At 39.4% G+C, this 21,745-nt stretch overlaps 1 protein-coding gene across 1 annotated transcript in view; it reads left to right on the top strand.

The window, feature by feature from the left end:
* The window catches only part of ADGB (androglobin), a 185,955-nt gene that overhangs the window by 103,537 nt on the left and 60,673 nt on the right, over positions 1-21,745 (top strand). The window contains exons 20-25 of the mRNA XM_052645937.1: positions 1,382-1,549; positions 10,875-11,010; positions 11,634-11,771; positions 13,589-13,682; positions 18,853-18,987; positions 19,722-19,875. Of these exons, the coding sequence (XP_052501897.1) occupies positions 1,382-1,549; positions 10,875-11,010; positions 11,634-11,771; positions 13,589-13,682; positions 18,853-18,987; positions 19,722-19,875 (825 nt within the window). The remainder of the gene's footprint in view (positions 1-1,381; positions 1,550-10,874; positions 11,011-11,633; positions 11,772-13,588; positions 13,683-18,852; positions 18,988-19,721; positions 19,876-21,745) is intronic.

The raw sequence follows: 21,745 nt of genomic DNA on the forward strand, positions 1-21,745 counted from the left end.
TGTAGCCTGCCAGGCTCCTCTGTCCATGGGATCCTCCAGGCAAGACTACTGGAATGGGTTCCCATTTCCTTCTCCAAGGGATCTTCCTGACTCAGGAATTGAACCTGGGTCTCCTGTTGCAGGCAGATTCTTTACCAATTGAGCTACGAGGGAAGCCCTTAAAAAACTAAAAAGAGGACTACCGTATGATCCATCAATCCAGCTCCTGGACATATGTCCTGGGCTTATATTCAAAAAGATGTATGCACCCCAATGTTCATAGCAAAATTGTTTACAATAGCCAGGAAATGGAAGCAGTTTGTATTTTTAGGTGATTTAATTCCCTAATTAACTATTTGTGTCTGTGAACTCATATTTTCCTGGGATTATCGACTCCTCCATCTTATAAAAGTTATTAGGGCTGACTTTTAGGCCCCAGTAGTCTTCACTTGTAATCAAGAAGGAAAGGGGGATATAGACTGGTTCAAAAGCAGAGAGACTCAAGCTTCTGAGAGCCATCCTTGATCACTCCCAGTGCTACCACTTAACCAGGTGACTTTTCTGGTCATGGTTTCATTTCAGGGAGAAACTATTAAGAAGAGATTTTTCCAAAGCTTTGAGGGGATTGGGAGAAGGTCAGGGGGAAGTAAATGTATTAATATGGCAAGTCAATTGCCTGTTTTCATCAGCTTCTCGCCCCATTCTCATGCTATTCCTGCTGGACTAGTCCTTAGAATTTCTACAGGGAACTGTGGAGTGATGCTATTGCCCCTAAGGAAAGGGGCAAAAACAGACCTTGCAAAGTTTTCCCCCTGCATGACCCTCTCCAGGCTGCCTGTAAGCACCGTCTGCTCTGCAACTTCTCCGTCATCTGCAACACCTCAGGGTTTTCTCCATCTTTAAAGATAAGTTCCTTCCTGATATCCCTGTCTCCTTCTTGCTTTATTGTTTCTTCAGAGGTTAGAGCAGAAGGAAGTCAGAAGCCTGTGCTCATTCACCCTCTTGCCCTTTCTTTCTTTCTTTTTTCTTTTTTAATTGCTCTCTCCCTGAACTCTTCTCTGCCCTTCAGCCATCAGATACCACACAGCTGTCAGACTAATTCCTAGACGTTCTTCAGAACAAAGGTTGGATATTAATACTGTGGAGAAATTGTCTCTGGCCCCCAGTGGGGTTAGTGTTCTTTCTGTGTGTTCCTACAAGAGCAAGAATCAGGTTCCTTGCTTAACATCTCTTTGATCATGACTCCTGGTGAAATACTTTGATCAAGTAAACCCTCCATAAATAACTGTTGAGTCAGTCGCATAACAGATTTTTAATATATTAACAGAAACTAAATCTTTGTAAACCTAATTACACCTAAATAAATGAAAATGAAGCTGAGTACTATGCTTGGTCTTCACAGGAAAGCTACCGATTTACAGAGCAGGCTTTAACAATTTTGAAAGCTGTTGGACATGTGATTGCTAATTTCAAAGATAAGGCTAAACTTCCTGCAGCCCTGAAGGATCTGCAAACAGCTCACTACCCGATCCCCCTCCAGAATAAAGATCTAACTGCACAGCACTTCAGGGTAAGTATGTTCAGGCTATACAGTTCCTAGAAGAACATGTTCTATTTGTAATAATATAGCTCACATTTGATAAGATCCCCTAAATCAGAGCTGAGAAAATGTTTTGGATGAAGACAACTTGGAAAGTGAAGACAGCAAGCAGAAATGAGAGACTAGGAAGAATGAAATGAGAAAGAAAAGCGTATTTGTTACAGGGTGTGATAATGATTGCTGTGGGTTACTGGGGCTCAGTCCTCCAGGGGATCCTGGTGAACTGTGGAGGGTATCCCTCAGAAGCATCCTACTAAAGGATGAGGTGACTGTACTTTTATCCACACACTCCTTCCCCACTGATAGGTGGATGCTCTCGAGGTTTCAGTATTTCCTCACACTTTTAGGGCTAAGCAGCATCCTAGCTTTCAGTTCAGTTCAGTCCAGTCACTCAGTTGTGTCCAACTCTTTGCGACCCCATGGACTGCAGCACGCCAGGCCTCCCTGTCCATCACCAACTCCCGGACTTTACTCAAACTCATGTCCATTGAGTCAGTGATGCCATCCAGTCATCTCATCCTCTGTTGTCCCCTTCTCCTTCTGCCTTCAATCTTTCCCAGCATCAGGGTCTTTTCCAAGGAGTCAGTTCTTCACATCAGGTGGCCAAAGGATTGGAGTTTCAGCTTCAATATCAGTCCTTCCAATGAACACCCAGGACTGATCTCCTTTAGGATGGACTGGTTGGATCTCCTTGCAGTCCAAGGGACTCTCAAGAGTCTTCTCCAAAACCGCAGTTCAAAAGCATCAATTCTTCGGCATTCAGCTGCCGGGGTCCAGCCCCGGTGGATCCAGGGTGATTCAAAGGTGGGGACGAAGTCGGCGTCCTTGGAAAAATACATATTTAATTACAGATATATAGAGAGATTAGAAATGGATAGTGTAGTAGGAAAATTAGTGGAGAAAAAGAGGCTGAATAACTTGGTTTACGTGGAATAGCATCCATGCTCCAGATGGGAATTCAGCCAGAAAAAGGGGGTAGCAAGAAAGAAACGACATGGGGGAATCAGTCTTTCTGGAAACTGATCCAATTTCTTTATTTTTGGGTTTGCTTATATAACTTTTGTTACACATAGGGATGAATACAGAGTCACGCGGGGGTCAGCAGTCCTGACCTTTACAAAATCAGGTGCTTCACATAAAAAGGTCTTAAGGATTTTACATCATCTTCTGGCTATGAGACCTGCTGACATTTTATGATTCTTTCTTTCTGATAACCAAAAAACTTATTTCTTCCAAGGGTGTTTTTTCTTAAACCAGGCACCACCCTCCAAATAGTTACATTCCTATAGGGTGAGGGTGTAGCGAGTTACAATCAAGAAAGGAATTTATTTAACCCAAGGTTAACATGATTAATCTTAAAGGTTATTACTTATTTCTCCTGTATGCTAGTTATATTCATTATAAGGGCAGGGAACATGGAGATTTAGCAGCAAACATCAGCCCAACAAATGAAAATCCTTTCCCCAGTGTTCCCCTTAAGATCTATTTAGTCTTAAGATAGTGATAAAGTTACATTTTTACATAGCAAGGACACAGTGATTTATAACAAAGTACAGTGATCTATTACAAAACAGAAAATCCATTAACTCAAAAAGTCTAGTATTGCTAACCTTAAAAACTACTATATTTCCTTTTCTATATTCCAAATACATTGATCAATATATTCCCAGGTGCCTAAGGATATGGAGGCCTGGTGGCAATCATTGACTCAACAATGATAAAAGCCCTATGTTAATTAAGACTTTCAAAATACTCCAAACTCTCTGTGCTGTTTATGGTTGAGAGGTAGTAAACAATCATGTGCGTAGTGGCAGGAGTATGGATAATCCTGTCACACAAGCTAGTTTGCCAGCAGAGAGGTTTGACCTGAGACACCCTTGTCCCACCCAGGGCAGGGAATTAGGAGCAATTATTGGCACAACAAATGAAAAAACCCTTCACCAATATAATTCCTAACCAACCCACTATACTGACAATTTCCAACTTCCCAAAGGAATTTGCCTTTAGCAAGTCTAAAATATCTCGTGCCTCTCAGGTTGGGAGGCTGTAAACAATCACATGTGGCTGAACGAACCTATACAGTTGGGCTAGATAACCTTCAGAGGAGTCCGTAAGCTGAAACACTCTTGTCATGCCCAGGAATGTTTATTGCCTTGGAGCTGCACGTTTACTCCTTCTCCGAGAGAAACGGCTATGGTGGAGAGCGCCCCTTAAAGTCAGAGGTGTAGGTGAGAGCATAAAATACACTCTGGTTTTGGGGTAGATGCTTGGGAACAGGGGGTTTCCTGAGGCTTGATCATGCCTTTGCATATGCCAAGCCTCCTTCCTCATGACCTTTGCCATGGGCAGAGTTCCTCACACTGGCCCCCGGCATTCAGCTTTCTTTATGGTCCAACTCTCACATGGCCACTGGAAAAACCATAGCTTTGACTAGGCAGACCTGTGTTGGCAAAGTAATGTCTCTGCTTTTTAATATGCTGTCTAGGTTGGTCATAGCTTTTCTTCCAATTTCATGGCTGTAGTCACCATCTGCAGTGATTTTGGAGCCCCCAAAAATAAAGTCTGACACTGTTCCCACTGTTTCCCCATCTATTTCCCATGAAGTGATGGGACCAGATGTCATGATCTTCATTTTCTGAATGTTGAGTTTTAGCCAACATTTTTGCTCTCCTCTTTTACTTTCATCAAGAGGCTTTTTAGTTCCTCTTCACTTTCTGCCATAAGGGTGGTGTCATCTGCATATCTGAGGTTATTGATATTTCTCCTGGCAATGTTTGATTCCAGCTTGCGCTTCATCCAGCCCAGCATTTCTCATGAGGTACTCTGCATATAAGTCAAATAATCAGGGTGACGATATACAGCCTTGACATACTCCTTTCTTGATTTTGAACCAGTCTGTTGTTCCATGTCCAATTCTAACTGTTGCTTCCTTACCAGCATACAGATTTCTCAAGAGGCAGGTCATGTGGTCTGGTATTCCCATCTCTTGAAGAATTTTCCACAGTTTATTGTGACCCACACAGTCAAAGGCTTTAGCATAGTCAATAAAGCAGAAGTAGATGTTTTTCTGGAGCTCTCTTTATTTTTGGTGATCCAATGGATGTTGGCAATTTGATCTCTGGTTCCTCTGCCTTTTCTAAATCCAGCTTGAACATCTGGAATTTCATAGTTCACATACTGTTGAAGCCTGGCTTGGAGAATTTTGAGCATTATTTTGCTAGCATGCAAGATGAGTGCAGGTCAGGAAGCAAAAGTTAGAAGTGGACATGGGACAACAGACTGGTTCCAAATAGGAAAAGGAGTACGTCAAGGCTGTATATTGTCACTCTGCTTATTTAACTTATATGCAGAGTACATCTTGAGAAACACTGGGCTGGAAGAAGCCCAAGCTGGAATCAAGATTGCTGGGAGAAATATCAATAACCTCAGATATGCAGATGATACCACCCTTATGGTAGAAAGTGAAGAGAAGCTAAAAAGCCTCTTGATGAAAGTGAAAGAGGAGAGTGAAAAAATTGGCTTAAACCTCAACATTCAGAAAACGAAGATCATGGCATCCAGTCGCATCACTTCATTGGAAATAGATGGGGAAACAGTGGATACAGTGTCAGACTTTATTTTTGGGGGCTCCAAAATCACTGCAGATGGTGACTGCAGCCATGAAATTCAAAGACGCTTACTCCTTGGAAGGAAAGTTATGACCAACCTAGATAGCACATTCAAAAGCAGAGACATTGCTTTGCCGACTAAGGTCTGTCTAGTCAAGGCTATGGTTTTTCCTGTGGTCATGTATGGATGTGAGAGTTGGACTGTGAAGGAGGCTGAGCACCAAAGAATTGATGCTTTTGAACTGTGGTGTTGGAGAAGACTCTTGAGAGTCCCTTGGACTGCAAGGAGATCCAACCAGTCCCTTCTGAAGGAGATCAGCCCTGGGATTTCTTTGGAAGGAATGATGCTGAAGCTGAAGCTCCAGTACTCTGGCCACCTCATGCGAAGGGTTGACTCATTGGCAAAGACTCTGATGCTGGGAGGGATTGGGGGCAGGAGGAGAAGGGGACGACAGAGGATGAGATGGCTGGATGGCATCACTGACTTGATGGACGTGAGTCTGAGTGAACTCCAGGAGCTGGTGATGGACAGGGAGGCCTGGCGTGCTGCGATTCACGGGGTTGCAAAGAGTCAGACATGACTGAGCGACTGAACTGAACTGAAAATGAGGGCAATTATGCTGTGGTTTGGACATTCTTTGGCATTGCTTTTGTTTTGGATTGGAATGAAAACTGACCTTGACCACTCCTGTGGCCACTGCTGAGTTTTCCAAATTTGCTGGCATATTGAGTGCAGCACTTTCATAGCATCATCTTTTAAGATTTGAAATAGCTTAACTGGAATTCCATCACCTCCACTAGCTCTGTTCATAGTGGTGCTTCCTAAGGTCCACTTGACTTCACATTCCAGCATGTCTGGCTCTAGGTGAGTGATCACACCATTGTGATTATCTGGGTCATTAAGATGTTTTTTGTATATTTCTTCTGTGTATTCCTGCTTCTGTTAGGTCCATACCATTTCTGTCCTTTATTGTGTCCATCTTTGCATAAAAAGTTCCCTTGGTATCTCTAATTTTCTTGAAGAGATCTTTAGTCTTTCCCATTCTATTGTTTTCCTCCATTTCTTTGCATTGATCACTGAGGAAGGCTTTCTTATCTCTCCTTGCTATTCTTTGGAACTCTGCATTCAAATGGGTATATCTTTCCTTTTCTCCTTTCCCTTTCACTTCTCTTCTTTTCATAGCTGTTTGTAAGGCCTCCTCAGACAACCTTTTTGCCTTTTTACATTTCTTTTTCTTGGGGAAATAGTCTTGATCCCTGCCTCCTCTATAGTATCACGAACCTCCGTCAGTAATTCTTCAGACACTCTATCAGATCTAATCCTTTGAATCTATTTGTCACTTCCACTGTATAGTCGTAAAGGATTAGATTTAGGTCAAACCTGAATGATCTAGTTGGTTTCCCTACTTTGTCCAATTTCAGTCTGAATTTGGCAAGAAGGAGTTCATGATCTGAGCCACAGTCAGCTCCCAGTTTGGTTTTTGCTGACTGTACAAAGCTTCTCCATCTTTGGCTGCAAAGAATATAATCAATCTGATTTCGGTATTGACCATCTGGTGATGTTCATATGTAGGGTCTTCTCTTGTGTTGTTGGAAGAGAGTGTTTGCTATGACCAGTGCATTCTCTCCACAAAACTCTATTAGTCTTTGCTCTGCTTCATTCTGTTCTCCGAGGCCAAATTTGCCCATTACTCCAGGTATTTATTGACTTCCTACTTTTGCCATCTTCCTTTACTGAAAGACTTAAAGGAGTGATACATAACAGGGAGTGGTAACCCTGTTCACTATTGACGTTTCAGTGGATTTTTGTTGTGGTCCTGAACTGTCAGTGGCATCATGGCTTGCCTATACCCTCTAAACACCAGTTGTGACAACTAAAAATGGTTTCAGATATTGTCAAATAGCCCCTGAGGAGTAGTGTTCCTAGAGTTAGAAATTAAAACACAGGATACCCAGTTAAAATTTGTTTTATTAAAGACAATTTTTAGAGTAGTTGCAGGCTCATCACAAAATTGGGCAGAAGCCATGGAGACTTCCCATATATCCCCTACCCCACACACACACACCTCCCCCATTACTTACCAGCACCCCCCATGAGTTGTACATTTCTTACAACTGATGAGCCCAGTCAAAGTCCGCAATTTACATTAGAACTCACTCTTGGCATGCATTCTATGGGCTTGGACAAATGTATAATGACATAGACCTATCATTGTAGTATCTTACATAGTAATTTCCCTGCCCTTAAAGTCCGAAGTGTTCTGCCTACTCATCCCTCCCCTCCCCCAAGCCCTGGCACACAATGATCTCTTTACTGTCTCCATAGTTTCGCCTTTTCCAAAATGTCACAATGTAGTCTTTCTAGATTGGCTTCTTTGACTTAGAAATAGGTATTTAAGTTTCCTCCCTGTCTTTTCATGACTTCATAAGTCATTTCTTCTTGTGTGCTAAGTTGCTTCAGTCATATCCAACTCTGAGACCCTATGACTGTAGCCCACCAGGCTCCACTGTCCATGGGATTCTCCAGGCAAGAATACTGGGGTGAGGTGCCATTTCCTCCTCCAGGGGCTCTTCCCCAACCAGGGACTGAACCCACTTCCCTTACGCCTCCTGCATTGGCAGGAGGGTTTTTTACCACCAGTACCACCCGAGAAGCCCCATTTCTTCTTAGTTCTGAACAATATTCCATTGTCTGGATATAGCACGGTTAATTTATTCACTTACTGAAGAACATCTTTGTTGGTTCCAAGTTTTGGCATTTATGAATGAAGTGGCTATAAACAACTATGTACAAGTTTTTGGGTGGACATATGTTTTCAATTCCCTCAGGTAAATACAAAGGAGTGTAATTGCTGGTTCATATAACAAGAGTACTATAGCTTTATAAAAATCATCAGACTCTTCAAGAGTGGTTGTACCATTTTTCATTCCCATCAAAATGATTGAGAGTTTCTGGTATTCCATATTCTAGTGAGAATTTGATGTTGTCAGTGTTCCAGATTTGGGCTCTTCTAAAGCACAGTGGTAAGTCATTTTAATTTGCATATCCCTGATGACATACAATGTGAAACATCTTTTGATATGCTTATTTGCCATCTGTATATCTATTTTGGTGAGGTGTCTGTTAAAGTCTTTGGCCCATTTTTAATCAGGTTGTTTGTTTTCTTATCATTGCATTTTAAGTATTCTTTTTGCAAATATTTTTTCCCAGTCTATGAAGTCATTAGAGAAGTCAAAGCCTTCTCATTCTCTTGGAGTTTTCTTTACAGAGCAGAAGTTTTCATTTTAGTGAAGTCCAGCTTATCAATTCTTTCTCTTGCGTGTCGTGGCTTTAGTGATGAATACATAAAGGCACTGCCCTACCCAAGGTCATCTAGATATTCTCCTAACTTATCTTCTAGAAATGTTATACTTTTACATGGTACATTTTACTGTTTATTTTGAGTTAACTTTTGTGAAGGGTGCATGGTCTCTGTCTAGAATCATTTCACTCAGCCAATTTTTAATTTCATATAAGAAAAACAGTATGTACAATATATAAGATACAATTATATTAGAAATGATTTATACTAGAAATTTAATTTCCCTGTCATTCCACTTTAAATGAGCATAAGGTGTTGTTGAGGAAAGATAATTAAGAACAATCTTCAAACCGAGAAAAACTCCACAAAGGGAGAAGAAAAAGAAAATCATTGCATAAACCTTAAACTAGAATGTGATACACATCAAGGGCAATCTGCTAAAGAGATTGCAAAGACCCAAGGAAATTTCTCATTTGTATAGTTCATCAGATAGAGTCCATTACATACATATTCTCAAGATAAATGATAAATAGTGCTTAAGTAAAAGGATTTGATGGCACCATTTATTACACATAGTGAATCCTAAATTCACCTGGCATTTGGGGTGACCATGTGCATGCAGGGAAAGGGGTTTTCCTGAGACCAGAATGACTTCCTAAGAGCTCATGGAGAGGGAGAAGTATGACTGGGTGAAAGTCACCACAAATAGTGCCCAGCGGGCCCTACTGAGGGCTTCCCTAGTGGCTCAGTTGGTAAAGGATCTGCCTGCAATGTGGGAGCCTGGGTTCAATCCCTGGATTGGGACAATCCTCTGGAGAAGGGAACAGCTACCCACTCCAGTATTCTGGCCTGGGGAATTCCATGGACTGTACAGTCCATGGGGTTGCAAAGAGTCAGACACAACTGAGCAACTTTCACTCTATTTCACTTCAGCCCTACCCAATCCATCAAGTGCTTTACTTCCTGTGAACATGTAAATAGCTACAAGTAAACAAGCAGAAATGTGCCATGGTTATCATCACTGATAGTATGATTGAATATGTGGAATCTGTCAACAGTTCAGGATAAAAATCATGAAAAAAAGAACATGAAAGAAGGAATATGTGTTCTGGTTGTAGTCCAGAAACCTTCCATCAGTCCTCTTTGGTGAAATAAAGAATGAATTGGCATCAACACTTCCTGAATGAGAGTCAGTGGCTTAAGAAAATACTCAGGGACAAAAGAAGAATGCTCTTTAGGCCCTGGTGCATCTTTCAACAACACAAAGAACATAACTGTACAGAAAACACACATGTTAAGTGCTTGCAAAAAGTGATTTGCAAGAGTAGGAGTCTGAGTATGAATACATTTTTTGAATACTTAATCAATGAAGTAAAGTGAAGTTGCTCAGTCATGCCCGACTCTTTGCGACCCCATGGACTGTAGCCCACCAGGCTCCTCAGTCCATGGAATTTTCCAGGCAAGATTACTGGAGTGGGTTGCCATTTCCTTCTCCAGCGGATCTTCCCAACCCAGGGATCGAACCCAGGTCTCCCGCACGGCAGGCAGATGCTTTACCATCTGAGCCACCAGGGTTGGTATCAATATATGTAGTTTATTTTATTTTTTCATATATGTTTAAATGTAACATGTGATGAAAAAGTTATGCCTAAATAAATTTAAAAGAGATCTCTGAATAGGAAATAAATACTCACAGGTGATAGAAAGTGATAAAAATCTTGAATGGCATATTTTCTTTCTTGAAGCACATGAATTAATAGTGTATCTTAAAATAAATGGCATCTCAGAATAAGAGAAACCTGGTATTTAAGTTGCTTAGGCATAAGAACATTATTTTTTATCTTACACTGTATCACCTCAATTAATTTAATATTAATTTTGGTTAAACATATATTATAAACATTGTGTTGATTAAATCTTATTAAAAATTTATCAGATGTTAAATAAATTTGGTCTCTTGTTGCCCAGTCATGCTAATGTCGCCCTGGAGGTATTCTAAGCTCAGTCATGTCCGACTCTTTGCAATCCTGTGGACTGTAGCCCACCAGACTTCTCTGTCCATGGGATTCTCCAGGCAAGAATACTGGAATGGGTTGCCATTTACTTCTCCAGGGCATCTTCCTGACCCAGGGATCGAACCCAGGTCTCCTGCATTGCAGGCAGACGCTTTACCCTCTGAGCCACTAGGGAAGCCAAATCTTATTAAGTTAAAATTTGTCAGATGTTAAATAAATTTGGTCTCTTACCAGGTGAGGGAGTCTTCAAAGAGTCTTCTGTTAGATGGTGTGTATATCTGAGAAACAGAAAGTTTTTCAGAGCCTCTCTGACTACGTAAGAGTATTTTCTTGATTTAGAAAATATACTAATACATTTAATCTTTTTCAGGTTTTTCATATTTCTTTATGGCGTTTAATGAAAAAAGCTCAAATAACAAAACCTCCACCCAACACCAAATTTGCATTCCGCGCTGTGGTTTTGGACTTGGATTTACTCGATTCTTCTTTGGAAGAGGCTTCTTTAGGTACTAATTAATTTTAGGTGTTTATGTGACCAAGAAATTCCTAGCTTTATAAAGGATACATAATTTGAGGAAAATGCACCCAAAATTTTTGTGACCTAGGTAGAATATGTCAGTATTGACAGTTGTAGGGTTCAAGCTTTGCCCTGAGAAAGCTCAAGTTTCCATAGATCTGACATGTGTCCCCTGTTCCACGTATTTCCAGGGAAGCCCAGAATATCCCAGTTTTATTTGTTCCTGACCTTAAAAAGCAGACCGTCACCTATCTATATAGTACAACTTGAAGAATTCTGAAGATATTCTGATCTCAGTAACCCTCATTTCTTCCTTTTCCAATGCTCTATTCCCATGATTTTAACTTTTTTTTTCAACTTAAAGAGACCCTTCTTGCTATTTTCACAGAGGAATTCAACAATATTTCACTAAAGTATCAATATTTAGCATTTCCCTTCTCCAGAATGTTTACATTCTAAAAAGGAACCACCTGCAGAAGGCAATGTTAAATATATAAGAACAAACCTATCATTGTGGAAGACACATCAGATGGCCTCGAAAGTTAAACGCAGTGAAAACTGAAGTAGAGATTAGATTACCTTTCAGTCCAAAGTTTGTTTTTCTCTTTCTAGCGGAATGGGTAGATGCTAAGTACAGTGTGCCAACAAGCGATAAAGACTATTCTCCAGAGGAAGCAGCAGCGGCAATTAAAATTCAAGCCATGTGGAGAGGAACATATGTCAGATTGCTTATGAAAGCGAGAACACCAGGTATGCTCTTTCAATCATTTATAAAATGAACTTGCATAAATAAGTGAAGTAAAAGTCATTCAATCGTGTCTGACTCTTTGCAACCCCATGGACTGTAGGCTGCCAAGCTCCTCTGTCCATGGAGGCCTTAATACTGGAGTGGGTAGTCATTCCCTTCTCCAGGGGATCTTCCCAACCCATGCACTGAACCCAGATCTGCTGCACTGCAGGAGGATTCCTTACCATCTGAGCCACCAGGGAAGCCCCTGCATAAATAAAGATGAATATTTGCTTACATGCTAACAAAAAGTATTTTAGGTTCATTCAACTCTATGGTTCAGCTAATTGTTTTTAATTCTATAAATATTGAAATTTATTGAGTTCAGGGTGTAGGTAGGTACGCTCAAGCTCTTGTTCCTGCAGTTTAATGCAATGTGGCTTTAGTCTGTGTCTGACACAGACTGAGCACACAGCAAATACTGGCTGAATGAATGATCAGCTGTGTTTTCCTAATCTTTTGTGAGTTCTTCAAAAACAGGAAACTGGCCTTTTTCCCATTCATCCCCAGTGCCTAGCCGAATGCACAGCAGTCAGTTTCAGCTAAGTCATAGATAATTTTACATTTCTAGGCCATTTTTCAAAGTGAATGCATGAATGAACTAAATGAAGACGTTTCCACATATGTCCATGGTATCATACACTTAGCATAAAACACATTCAAAATGTATTATTATATTTATCAAATCAAATATGTTTTTGTATATGAAACTGTTTGTGAAAATATCTGTTTTATCAGCTCAAAATAAAACACTGCAAAAGGCAAAAAAATTATATTCAATTGTTTTCATTCTGTAAATTTTGTTGACATATTTATGTGAAAAGCCTTGCCTCCTATAGAATTCTTTGAGTATTTTGAAACATTTTGTTTAAAGGTATCTGAAACAATGAGAAATATCAAAATGTTCATCAAAGCAGTAAAAACTATAGATCCATAAATGTTAAACAAGCTGCATTGCATAGATTTGTGATAGAAAAATATCCCTGTTGTTTGTCCATATATACTGTAAAAAGTATATTCATATAATAATTTTTTCTCTTTATAAAGACAAAAATGAGCAGCTTTTTAATAATATTTGTGTTCTCACTCAACATATAATTATTGAATAATTCTTGTGTATGCAGAACTATTCTATGTTCTGGCCTTAAAGAGATTAGTAAAACTTCCAAGGTTTCTGCTCTGATGAATCTTGTGTTATAGTGGTCCCAGGCATGCAATGGAAAGTAAATATATTAAGATAATGATTTCAGATACCAGTAAGTTCTATGAAGAAATTAAGATAATTAGAAAAAAAAAGTCAGTTTCTGACATGTTAAATTTGACACGCTTATGATGTATTCACATTTTTTTGTCAGATCATCTCCTCTTAAGCCTTTTGTGGATTATGTTTTAGGTTAAGCTTCAGTGAGATCCCATTAGCCACTGTTCTTTAGAAAAAAATGGATGGATTATAGTTTCTAATACAAGAGCATTCATAAGGACTTTTTTGCTGTGATAAGTGGTCTTTTGTTGTAAACTCTTTGATGAGTATATTCAATTAGATCAAAGAGCATTTTATGATTTTTTAACTAGAGATGAAGGGAAACAGCATAAAATGATGATCAGAACTCTCAGCTAGAGGTTCATAGCTTTGTATTTTAAACATGGTTTTATTGCTAGTAAAGCTTCTGACTCTGGATATCACCTTACTTGTGAGTTTCAAGTGCTTCACCTGTAAAAGGAGGGCTTAGAACAAGATGATTTTTCAGGCACCTTACAGTTTTTATATTGTTATTTTTAGATACAAAGGAAAATGCCAGTGTTGCAGATACTCTTCAGAAAGTTTGGGCTGTGTTGGAACAGAATATGGAACAGTATGCCATTTCTCTCTTAAGGTAAAGCAGTGTAATGAGGGTTTTTTTTTTTTTTTTGGCAGTATCTTGGTATCCTCCAAGTTCCAGTTCAAATGCCACCATATTTGTAGGGTTTTCCCCTAATCACTGCTGCTAGAAACATACCATTGCTTCTGAACTTCCCCACTTACTACTTCTTATTTGTCTTCACTGCACTTATCTAATATTCTAAGCAGGAAAACTCTGAGAAACAAAGCAGAGTTTCTTGAAGTCTTTTGGTGCTCAGGAGACAAAAGTTAAAAGTTTAGGACCTGCCAGGGGAGAGTATTGTTGTTTTTAATGTCCAATTGCTAATCTATGTCCTACTCTTTGGCAATCCCATGGACTGTAGCACACCAGGCTTCAGCAGTGCAAGCCATCACTTGAAATCCCTGGTGAACAGCACTCTAAAAACAGGGACAAGTGTGAGATAAATTGGGCCTTAGGAAAACTGCATTTTAACCATTAATCTTCTTGGAATGAATCTGATGCTAGGAAAGACTGAGGGCAGGAGGAGAAGGGGGCAGCAGAGGATACGATGGTTGGATGGCATCACTGACTCAACGAACATGAGTTTGAACAAACTCTGGGAGATAGTGAAGGACAGGGAAGCCTGGCACACTGCAGTCCATGGGATTGTAAAGAGTTAGACACAATTTAACAACTGAACAACAACAAATATATAAAAGAAACAGACCATTTTGATGTAGGAGCTAGCAGACCAAATCTCTAACAGTAACTATTATGGAAATGCTCAAGAAAATAAAGAATAAAGAGAAAATAAATTAAAAGTTTAGATTAATAAAGCACAGTTAAATGGAGATTACATAAATACAATTTCTAACAACTGAATTTAAAATGTTTTGGTTTAACAGCATATCAGGCAGAATAGAGGAAGAAATTAGTGAACTGAAAGATAGGTCAATAGAAAAATAGTGGAAAAGAAGGAAAGAACTAAGAAAAATGTGGGGCATACTTAGAAAGTCCAGTATTTATATCATTATAGTACCAGAATATAAAAATATAATAGCTGATACAATTCTAAAACTGATAAAATACATCAACTTGCATTTTCAAGAGGTTCTGCATGCAGAGTCTGTGCAGGAAGGACACAAAGAAAACCATACCTAGACTTATCATAGTCAAACTGCTAGAAACCAAAGGCCAGAAGAAAAATCTTCAAAGTTACCAGGGAAATAAGACATATTATTTCCAAAGGACAATTAGACTAATAGCTACATGTAGGAGTAAAATCTTAACCTTAGCAATGTAAAATGCAGAAATCGGGTAAATGGAGCTACAGAGATCCAAAGTTCTGGCATTACTGCAGAAATGGTAAAAGTAATAATCTAGATGAAATGCTAATAAGGCAAGGATGCATAATATATTCTCTAGCAATGTGCTAAGTGGATCAACTAGTGAATTTAAGAAATAAGATTAATACTACACATCTTATAGAGAACAGAAAAGAAGAGGAAACATTTACCAACTCAAAACCTTGATTTTAAAATCTCAGCAAACATAGTAAAAAAAAGAAAGAAAGAAAGAAAACAAAAAACTGAAATTGCAAACCAGTCACCCTCTTGAAATTAGATGAAAAAATGTAGCAGATCAAAATTGGAAATGATATAAAAAGATAATATCTTTTAATTAAGTGGGTTTCCCACTATGAGACATGCTAGGGTGGTTTAACATTAGGAAATGCATTAATTCGGCACATTAACAGGGAAAAGGAACAAATCATTTGGTCCTTCAGATAGGTTCAGAAAAAAACATTTGAAAATAAGCAACGCAAATTCAAAATTTACAAATTTTTAGCTAATTAAGTTTAGAGAAGATTTTCCTTAATGTGTTATGGTACCTAGTATATTTTTTAAATTACTGTAAACATAATTAGTGGTGAAAGTTTGAAAGCTTTTCCTTGAGTTGGGGAATGAGATAAAGATGCCTCAAGGTAATCCTGAAATTCTGAAAAGGGCAAAAAGGTAATAAAGCAATTTAAGTGTCAGTAGAATTTGAAGGGAAGAAATAAAACCACCATTTACAGGCAATATGGTTGTTTATATAGAAAGTACCAAAAAAATGCCACATGAACCAGAAGATATAACCAACCTGGTCTTTGTTCTTATAATTATTTTTAAAAGCTTTTTAATATCCTACTTCCCTGATGGCTCAGGGGGTAAAGAATTCACCAGCAATGCATGAAACACAGGGGATGTGGGTTCAATCTCTTGGTCAGGAAGATGCCCTGGAGGAGGGCATGGCAACCCATTCCAGTATTCTTGTCTGGAAAACCCCATAGACAGAGGAGGCTGGCAAACTACAGTCCAAACGGGCGCAAAGAGTGGACACAACTAAGACACGGGTGTGCAAATATAAACCTATCATTTTCCTTCCACTACCGAAGACCGGCCATCAGAAACAGCAGGTGAATCCTGTCCTCCCTGAGGATCTCTATGGCTTTGCTTCCCACTGACAGTACAGTCAAGCCATCCACCATGTGGAAACCAAGAGCAACTCTAGCTCTGTCTAGACCTCTACAGAGAACCACGGTCTATGATCATTATAGCTTCGGTCCCAGCTAATACCCAACATTATACGAAAGACTCCTGAGGCCTTACAAATAGCTGTGAAAAGAAGAGAGGCGAAAAGCAAAGGAGAAAAGGAAAGATATAAGCATCTGAATGCAGAGTTCCAAAGAATAGCAAGAAGAGATAAGAAAGCCTTCTTCAGCGATCAATGCAGAGAAATAGAGGCAAACAACAGAATGGAAAAGACTAGAGATCTCTTCAAGAAAATTAGAGATACCAAGGGAACACTTCATGCAAAGATGGACTCAATAAAGGACAGAAATGGTCTGGACCTAACAGAAGCAGAAGATATTAAGAAGAGGTGGCAAGAATACACGGAAGAACTGTACAAAAGAGATCTTCACAACCCAGATAATCATGATGATGTGATCACTAATCTAGAGCCAGACATCTTGGAATGTGAAGTCAAGTGGGCCTTAGAAAGCATCACTACAAACAAAGCTAGTGGAAGTGATAGAATTCCAGTTGAGCTGTTTCAAATCCTGAAAGATGATGCTGTGAAAGTGGTACACTCAATATGCCAGCTAATTTCGAAAACTCAGCAGTGGCCACAGGACCAGAAAAGGTCAGTTTTCATTCCAATTCCAAAGAAAGGCAATGCCAAAGAATGCTCAAACTACCGCACAATTGCACTCATCTCGCATGCTAGTAAAGTAATGCTCAAAATTATCCAAGCCAGGCTTCAGCAATACATGAACCATGAACTCCCTGATGTTCAAGCTGGATTTAGAAAAGGCAGAGGAACCAGAGATCAAATTGCCAATATCTGCTGGATCATGGAAAAAGCAAGAGAGTTCCAGAAAAACATCTATTTCTGCTTTATTGCCTATGCCAAAGCCTTTGACTGTGTGGGTCACAATAAACTGTGGAAAATTCTTCAAGAGATGGGAATCCCAGACCACCTGACCTGCATCATGAGAAATCTGTATGCAGGTCAGGAAGCAACAGTTAGAAATGGACATGGAACAACAGACTGGTTCCAAATAGGAAAAGGAGTACGTCAAGGCTGTATGTTGTCATCCTGCTTATTTAACTTCTATGCAGAGTACATCATGAAAAACGCTGGACTGGAAGAAACACAAGCTGGAATCAAGATTGCTGGGAGAAATATCAATAACCTCAGATAGGCAGATGACACCACCCTTATGGTAGAAAGTGAAGAGGAGCTAAAAAGCCTCTTGATGAAAGTGAAAGGGGAGAGTGAAAATTTGGCTTAAAGCTCAACATTCAGAAAGCTAAGATCATAGCATCTGGTCCCATCACCTCATGGGAAATTGATGGGGAAACAGTGGAAACAGTGTCAGACTTTATTTTTTTGGGCTCCAAAATCACTGCAGATGGTGACTGCAGCCATGAAATTAAAAGACGCTTACTCCTTGGAAGAAAAGTTATGACCAACCTAGATAGCATATTCAAAAGCAGAGACATGGCTTTGTCGACTAAGGTCCGTCTAGTCAAGGCTATGGTTTTTCCTGTGGTCATGTATGGATGTGAGAGTTGGACTGTGAAGAAGGCTGAGCACCAAAGAATTGATGCTTTTGAACTGTGGTGTTGGAGAAGACTCTTGAGAGTCCCTTGGACTGCAAGGAGATCCAACCAGTCCATTCTGAAGGAGATCAGCCCTGGGATTTCTTTGGAAGGAATGATGCTGAAGCTGAAGCTCCAGTACTCTGGCCACCTCATGCGAAGGGTTGACTCATTGGCAAAGACTCTGATGCTGGGAGGGATTGGGGCAGGAGGAGAAGGGGACGACAGAGGATGAGATGGCTGGATGGCATCACTGACTCGATGGATGTGAGTCTGAGTGAACTCCGGGAGTTGGTGATGGAGAGGGAGGCCTGGCGTGCTGCAATTCATGGGGTCGCAGAGAGTCGGACACGACTGAGCGACTGAAGTGAACTGAACTGACTCCTGAGGCTCCTAGTGCTACTGAGGCTGGTTCTGGCTCCTGGCTGGGTGGGAGCTACAGGACCCAGGATCTCCCTGATCATTTCCATTGTGTTCTGGAATATACCACAGCCTTCCAGCGGGGCAATCATGGAAAAACCTAGTTGCACTAGAAATCACGTACAAGGAAAACTCTGGCACTCTCCCCTTGTTCATGGCCATTGCTTTTAGGGTTTATTTTAAAATCTTTTTTTCTTTTTTTTGGAAATCAATTCCTCACTGTAAACTACATTCTATTATTTATTCTCTACATTGAATCCCCAGACTTTCAGTGGCTCTTATTCAGTTTTATTGCTAGTTTTCCTGCTTCTAATTTTCTCACCCTTATAGCTTGATCTTAGGTGCTGATTTCCCATCTGTTAATTTTTATTACTCCCAGAGTCATGAATTAGGTTCTCCTTCAACTAAGAACTTCAGATAACTTTGGGCACTTTCGAGAGACATCATGGTTGACCTGATATGGTCACCTCTGCCTTTGAGCCACACACGAGCCTTCATTTGATGAAGTACTTAATCCATCCAACAGTGGACCACAATATTTTATGCTGGGTTTGTTTTGGGGGAGGGATTTATAAATAGAATTTATTTCAAAAATTGCTTTGCCATTAATACTTAAATTATTTTTATCTTTCCAGGCTTATGTTTAAAAGCAAGTGCAAATCTATGGAATCTTATCCATGCTATCAAGATGAAGAAACTAAGATTGCTTTTGCTGACTATACTGTGACTTACACAGACCAGCCACCAAATACTTGGTTTATAGTTTTCAGGTGAAGCTATCATATATTGGCAAGTAATATCACCCCTAAGTGGTATAAAATATTCATATAAAGAGAGTTTTCTTTGTGATAGTAGTAATAGCATGAACGTTTAACTTCCTTTTGGAACTTAGTTAAAATTCCTTCCATATCTGATGTGCATAAATGAGATACTATAGAAATTTTATCCATGTTTCATTAAACAAAATATGAAGAATATGAAGTTAGCTATTAGATCTTTCGATGAATGTGGCTTCTCTGATGGTTCAGGAGGTAAAGAATACCTGCAATGCAGGAGATACGGGAAATGCAGGTTCAGTCCCTGGGTTGGGAAGATCCCCTGGAGGAGGAAAGGCAACCCACTCCAGTAGTCTTGTCTGAAAAATCCCATGAATAGAGGAGCCTGGTGTGCTACAGTCCATGAGGTCTCAAGAGTTGGGCATGACTGAGCAACTATGCATGCACACATAATTAAACTGATATGATTTTAATATAGAAATGAATCATTTAATTTCCAAGCAATAGCATGTTAGAATCACAAATTATTCATAAATAGGATTTCTTAAAAGCTTAGCATTTGCATGAAAAAATAATGTATTAATTAGAATTTTAAAGGAAAACTATGTGTACCTTTCAGTTATTTGCAACTTTAAACTTATTTTTTCTTATTTCTTGGCTTCAAACCTAATTTCAAACTTTCTTTATGATGTTCATGCCAAGGGATGTTCACTCTTTTGTAATTTCAGAGAAACATTTTTGGTTCCTCAAGATATGATTTTGGTTCCCAAAGTATATACTACACTTCCAGTCTGTATGCTCCACATTGTTAACAATGACACAATGGAACAAGTGCCAAAAGTGTTCCAAAAAGTGGTGCCTTATCTTTATACCAAGAATAAGGTAGGTTTAAAGTGATTCTCCTCATTTGAAAGAATAACAGTGAGAAGCCAGCACCCTGAGAGTTTCCAGCAGAAGGTAGAACAGATGTGTTTTCAGTCCATAATTAGGCCCTGGTCTTTCTGCAGAGAAGTCTCGTGTATTTGACAGCAATAGGTACTTAATGTGAGTGCCAGAACATTTGCCTTTTAGTCCCCTTCTTATCTTTTCTCTAAAGAAAATATGGCAAAAGGAAAATGTTAGAAATCTCCATTATTAAAATTATAAAATCATACAAACCCTTAAAATGAAAATGGAGGTAAAGACTACAGTTAGTCTTATCTCTAAACCAAATCATCATCAGGTTACCTCAGTTTCCCACTGGGTTTTTTGTTTGATTCCTCAATATGTTTGCAGATTGTGTTTACACAGCCACTCACCAAATTTGGCCTAGATTTTCTTTTGAATGTAAAAATTTCTTACATGTGTAATTGGAAATCAAAGGTCTCAAAGATCCATAAGAAAAAGGTGATTTCATTCAAAGGGAGATTCTACTCAGTTCACAGATGTCATTAAATTCTAGAGATGAGCTCCTTACTTCACCAGATAAGTATACTAATACTGATCATGTTAGTCATTGATACCTACTTTTGGTAGAGATCTTTAGTTGGGTATTTAGTTAGAACTGCACAAGACTCTGATTCTTATTCACATGTAGCATACTTTGGGTTTGGTTTAGCTTTGCTTAGTAGCTCCACTGTAAACCTCCCTTCCTCAAGTAAACTTAAATTTTGGGGGTAGGTTTAAACGATGCCATTGAGTCACTATTCAGGAGAACACACTGCTGCTGCTGCTGCTGCTGCTAAGTCGCTTCAGTCATGGCCGACTCTGTGAGACCCCATAGATGGCAGCCCACCAGGCTCCCCCGTCCCTGGGATTCTCCAGGCAAGAACACTGGAGTGGGTTGCCATTTCCTTCTCCAATGCATGAAAGTGAAAAGTGAAAGGGAAGTCGCTCAGTCGTGTCCGACTCTTCGCAACCCCACGGACTACAGCCCACCAGGCTCCTCCGTCCATGGGATTTTCCAGGCAAGAGTACTGGAGTGGGGTGCCATTGCCTTCTCCAAAATTTGGGATTGCAACAAACATAGCCATTCCATCTCTCAAATATTTCCTGTCTTCTACCCTCTCATCTTGTGTTTGTTCTAGAACAAAATAGAGAGAATGTGGAGGAAAATATAGTGCTGTATGAATAGCAACATAGCTTCTGTCATCCTTTTTGTGGTATGGTTTTCCTTTCATCACAATTCTTGGTCTTCAAATGTTTCTCCAAGTTACTAAGCTCTTCTACAATGTAGTTCCCAGAACTGCCTTGAACAGAACAGCCTTGAAAAAGACTTCCAACCCACCTAAAGGATAATCATTGCCCCATTGTTTTTAGTCTATGATAGCAATAGCATTTTGGCACTGCAAAGGCATTTGACATAAATGTAGACCATTTTAGGTCAACCTTTTCTAATGTATATCCATAGAACTAGGGTCTAAATTAAAAAAAAAAAAAATCTGGTTACACAGTCAGTCCTTCAGAATAATTTGACATTTTTTTCATAATTTTTCAAAGACCATAACCTGTGATGTGAAGTACTTAATCTGCATGGTTTCTCAGTATTTGGTACTCTGTTATGTTACACTTTTATTCCAGAGTCTTGAGATCCTTTAAAATTGCCAAATTCTCTCTTCAAATCCTATCACTAGTTTAGCTTTAGATTATCACCTATCAATATATCTATCCTACCATTTTATAAATCTTTTATTCTCTCTCAAAATTGTTCTCTGAGTCTAGACAAACATGAAATGAGTCGTGTAATTTTGTTTGACTTCTTTAATACATTAGT

This window comes from Budorcas taxicolor, chromosome 9 (assembly GCF_023091745.1).
Source record: "Budorcas taxicolor isolate Tak-1 chromosome 9, Takin1.1, whole genome shotgun sequence".
NCBI classification, from domain to species: domain Eukaryota; kingdom Metazoa; phylum Chordata; class Mammalia; order Artiodactyla; family Bovidae; genus Budorcas; species Budorcas taxicolor.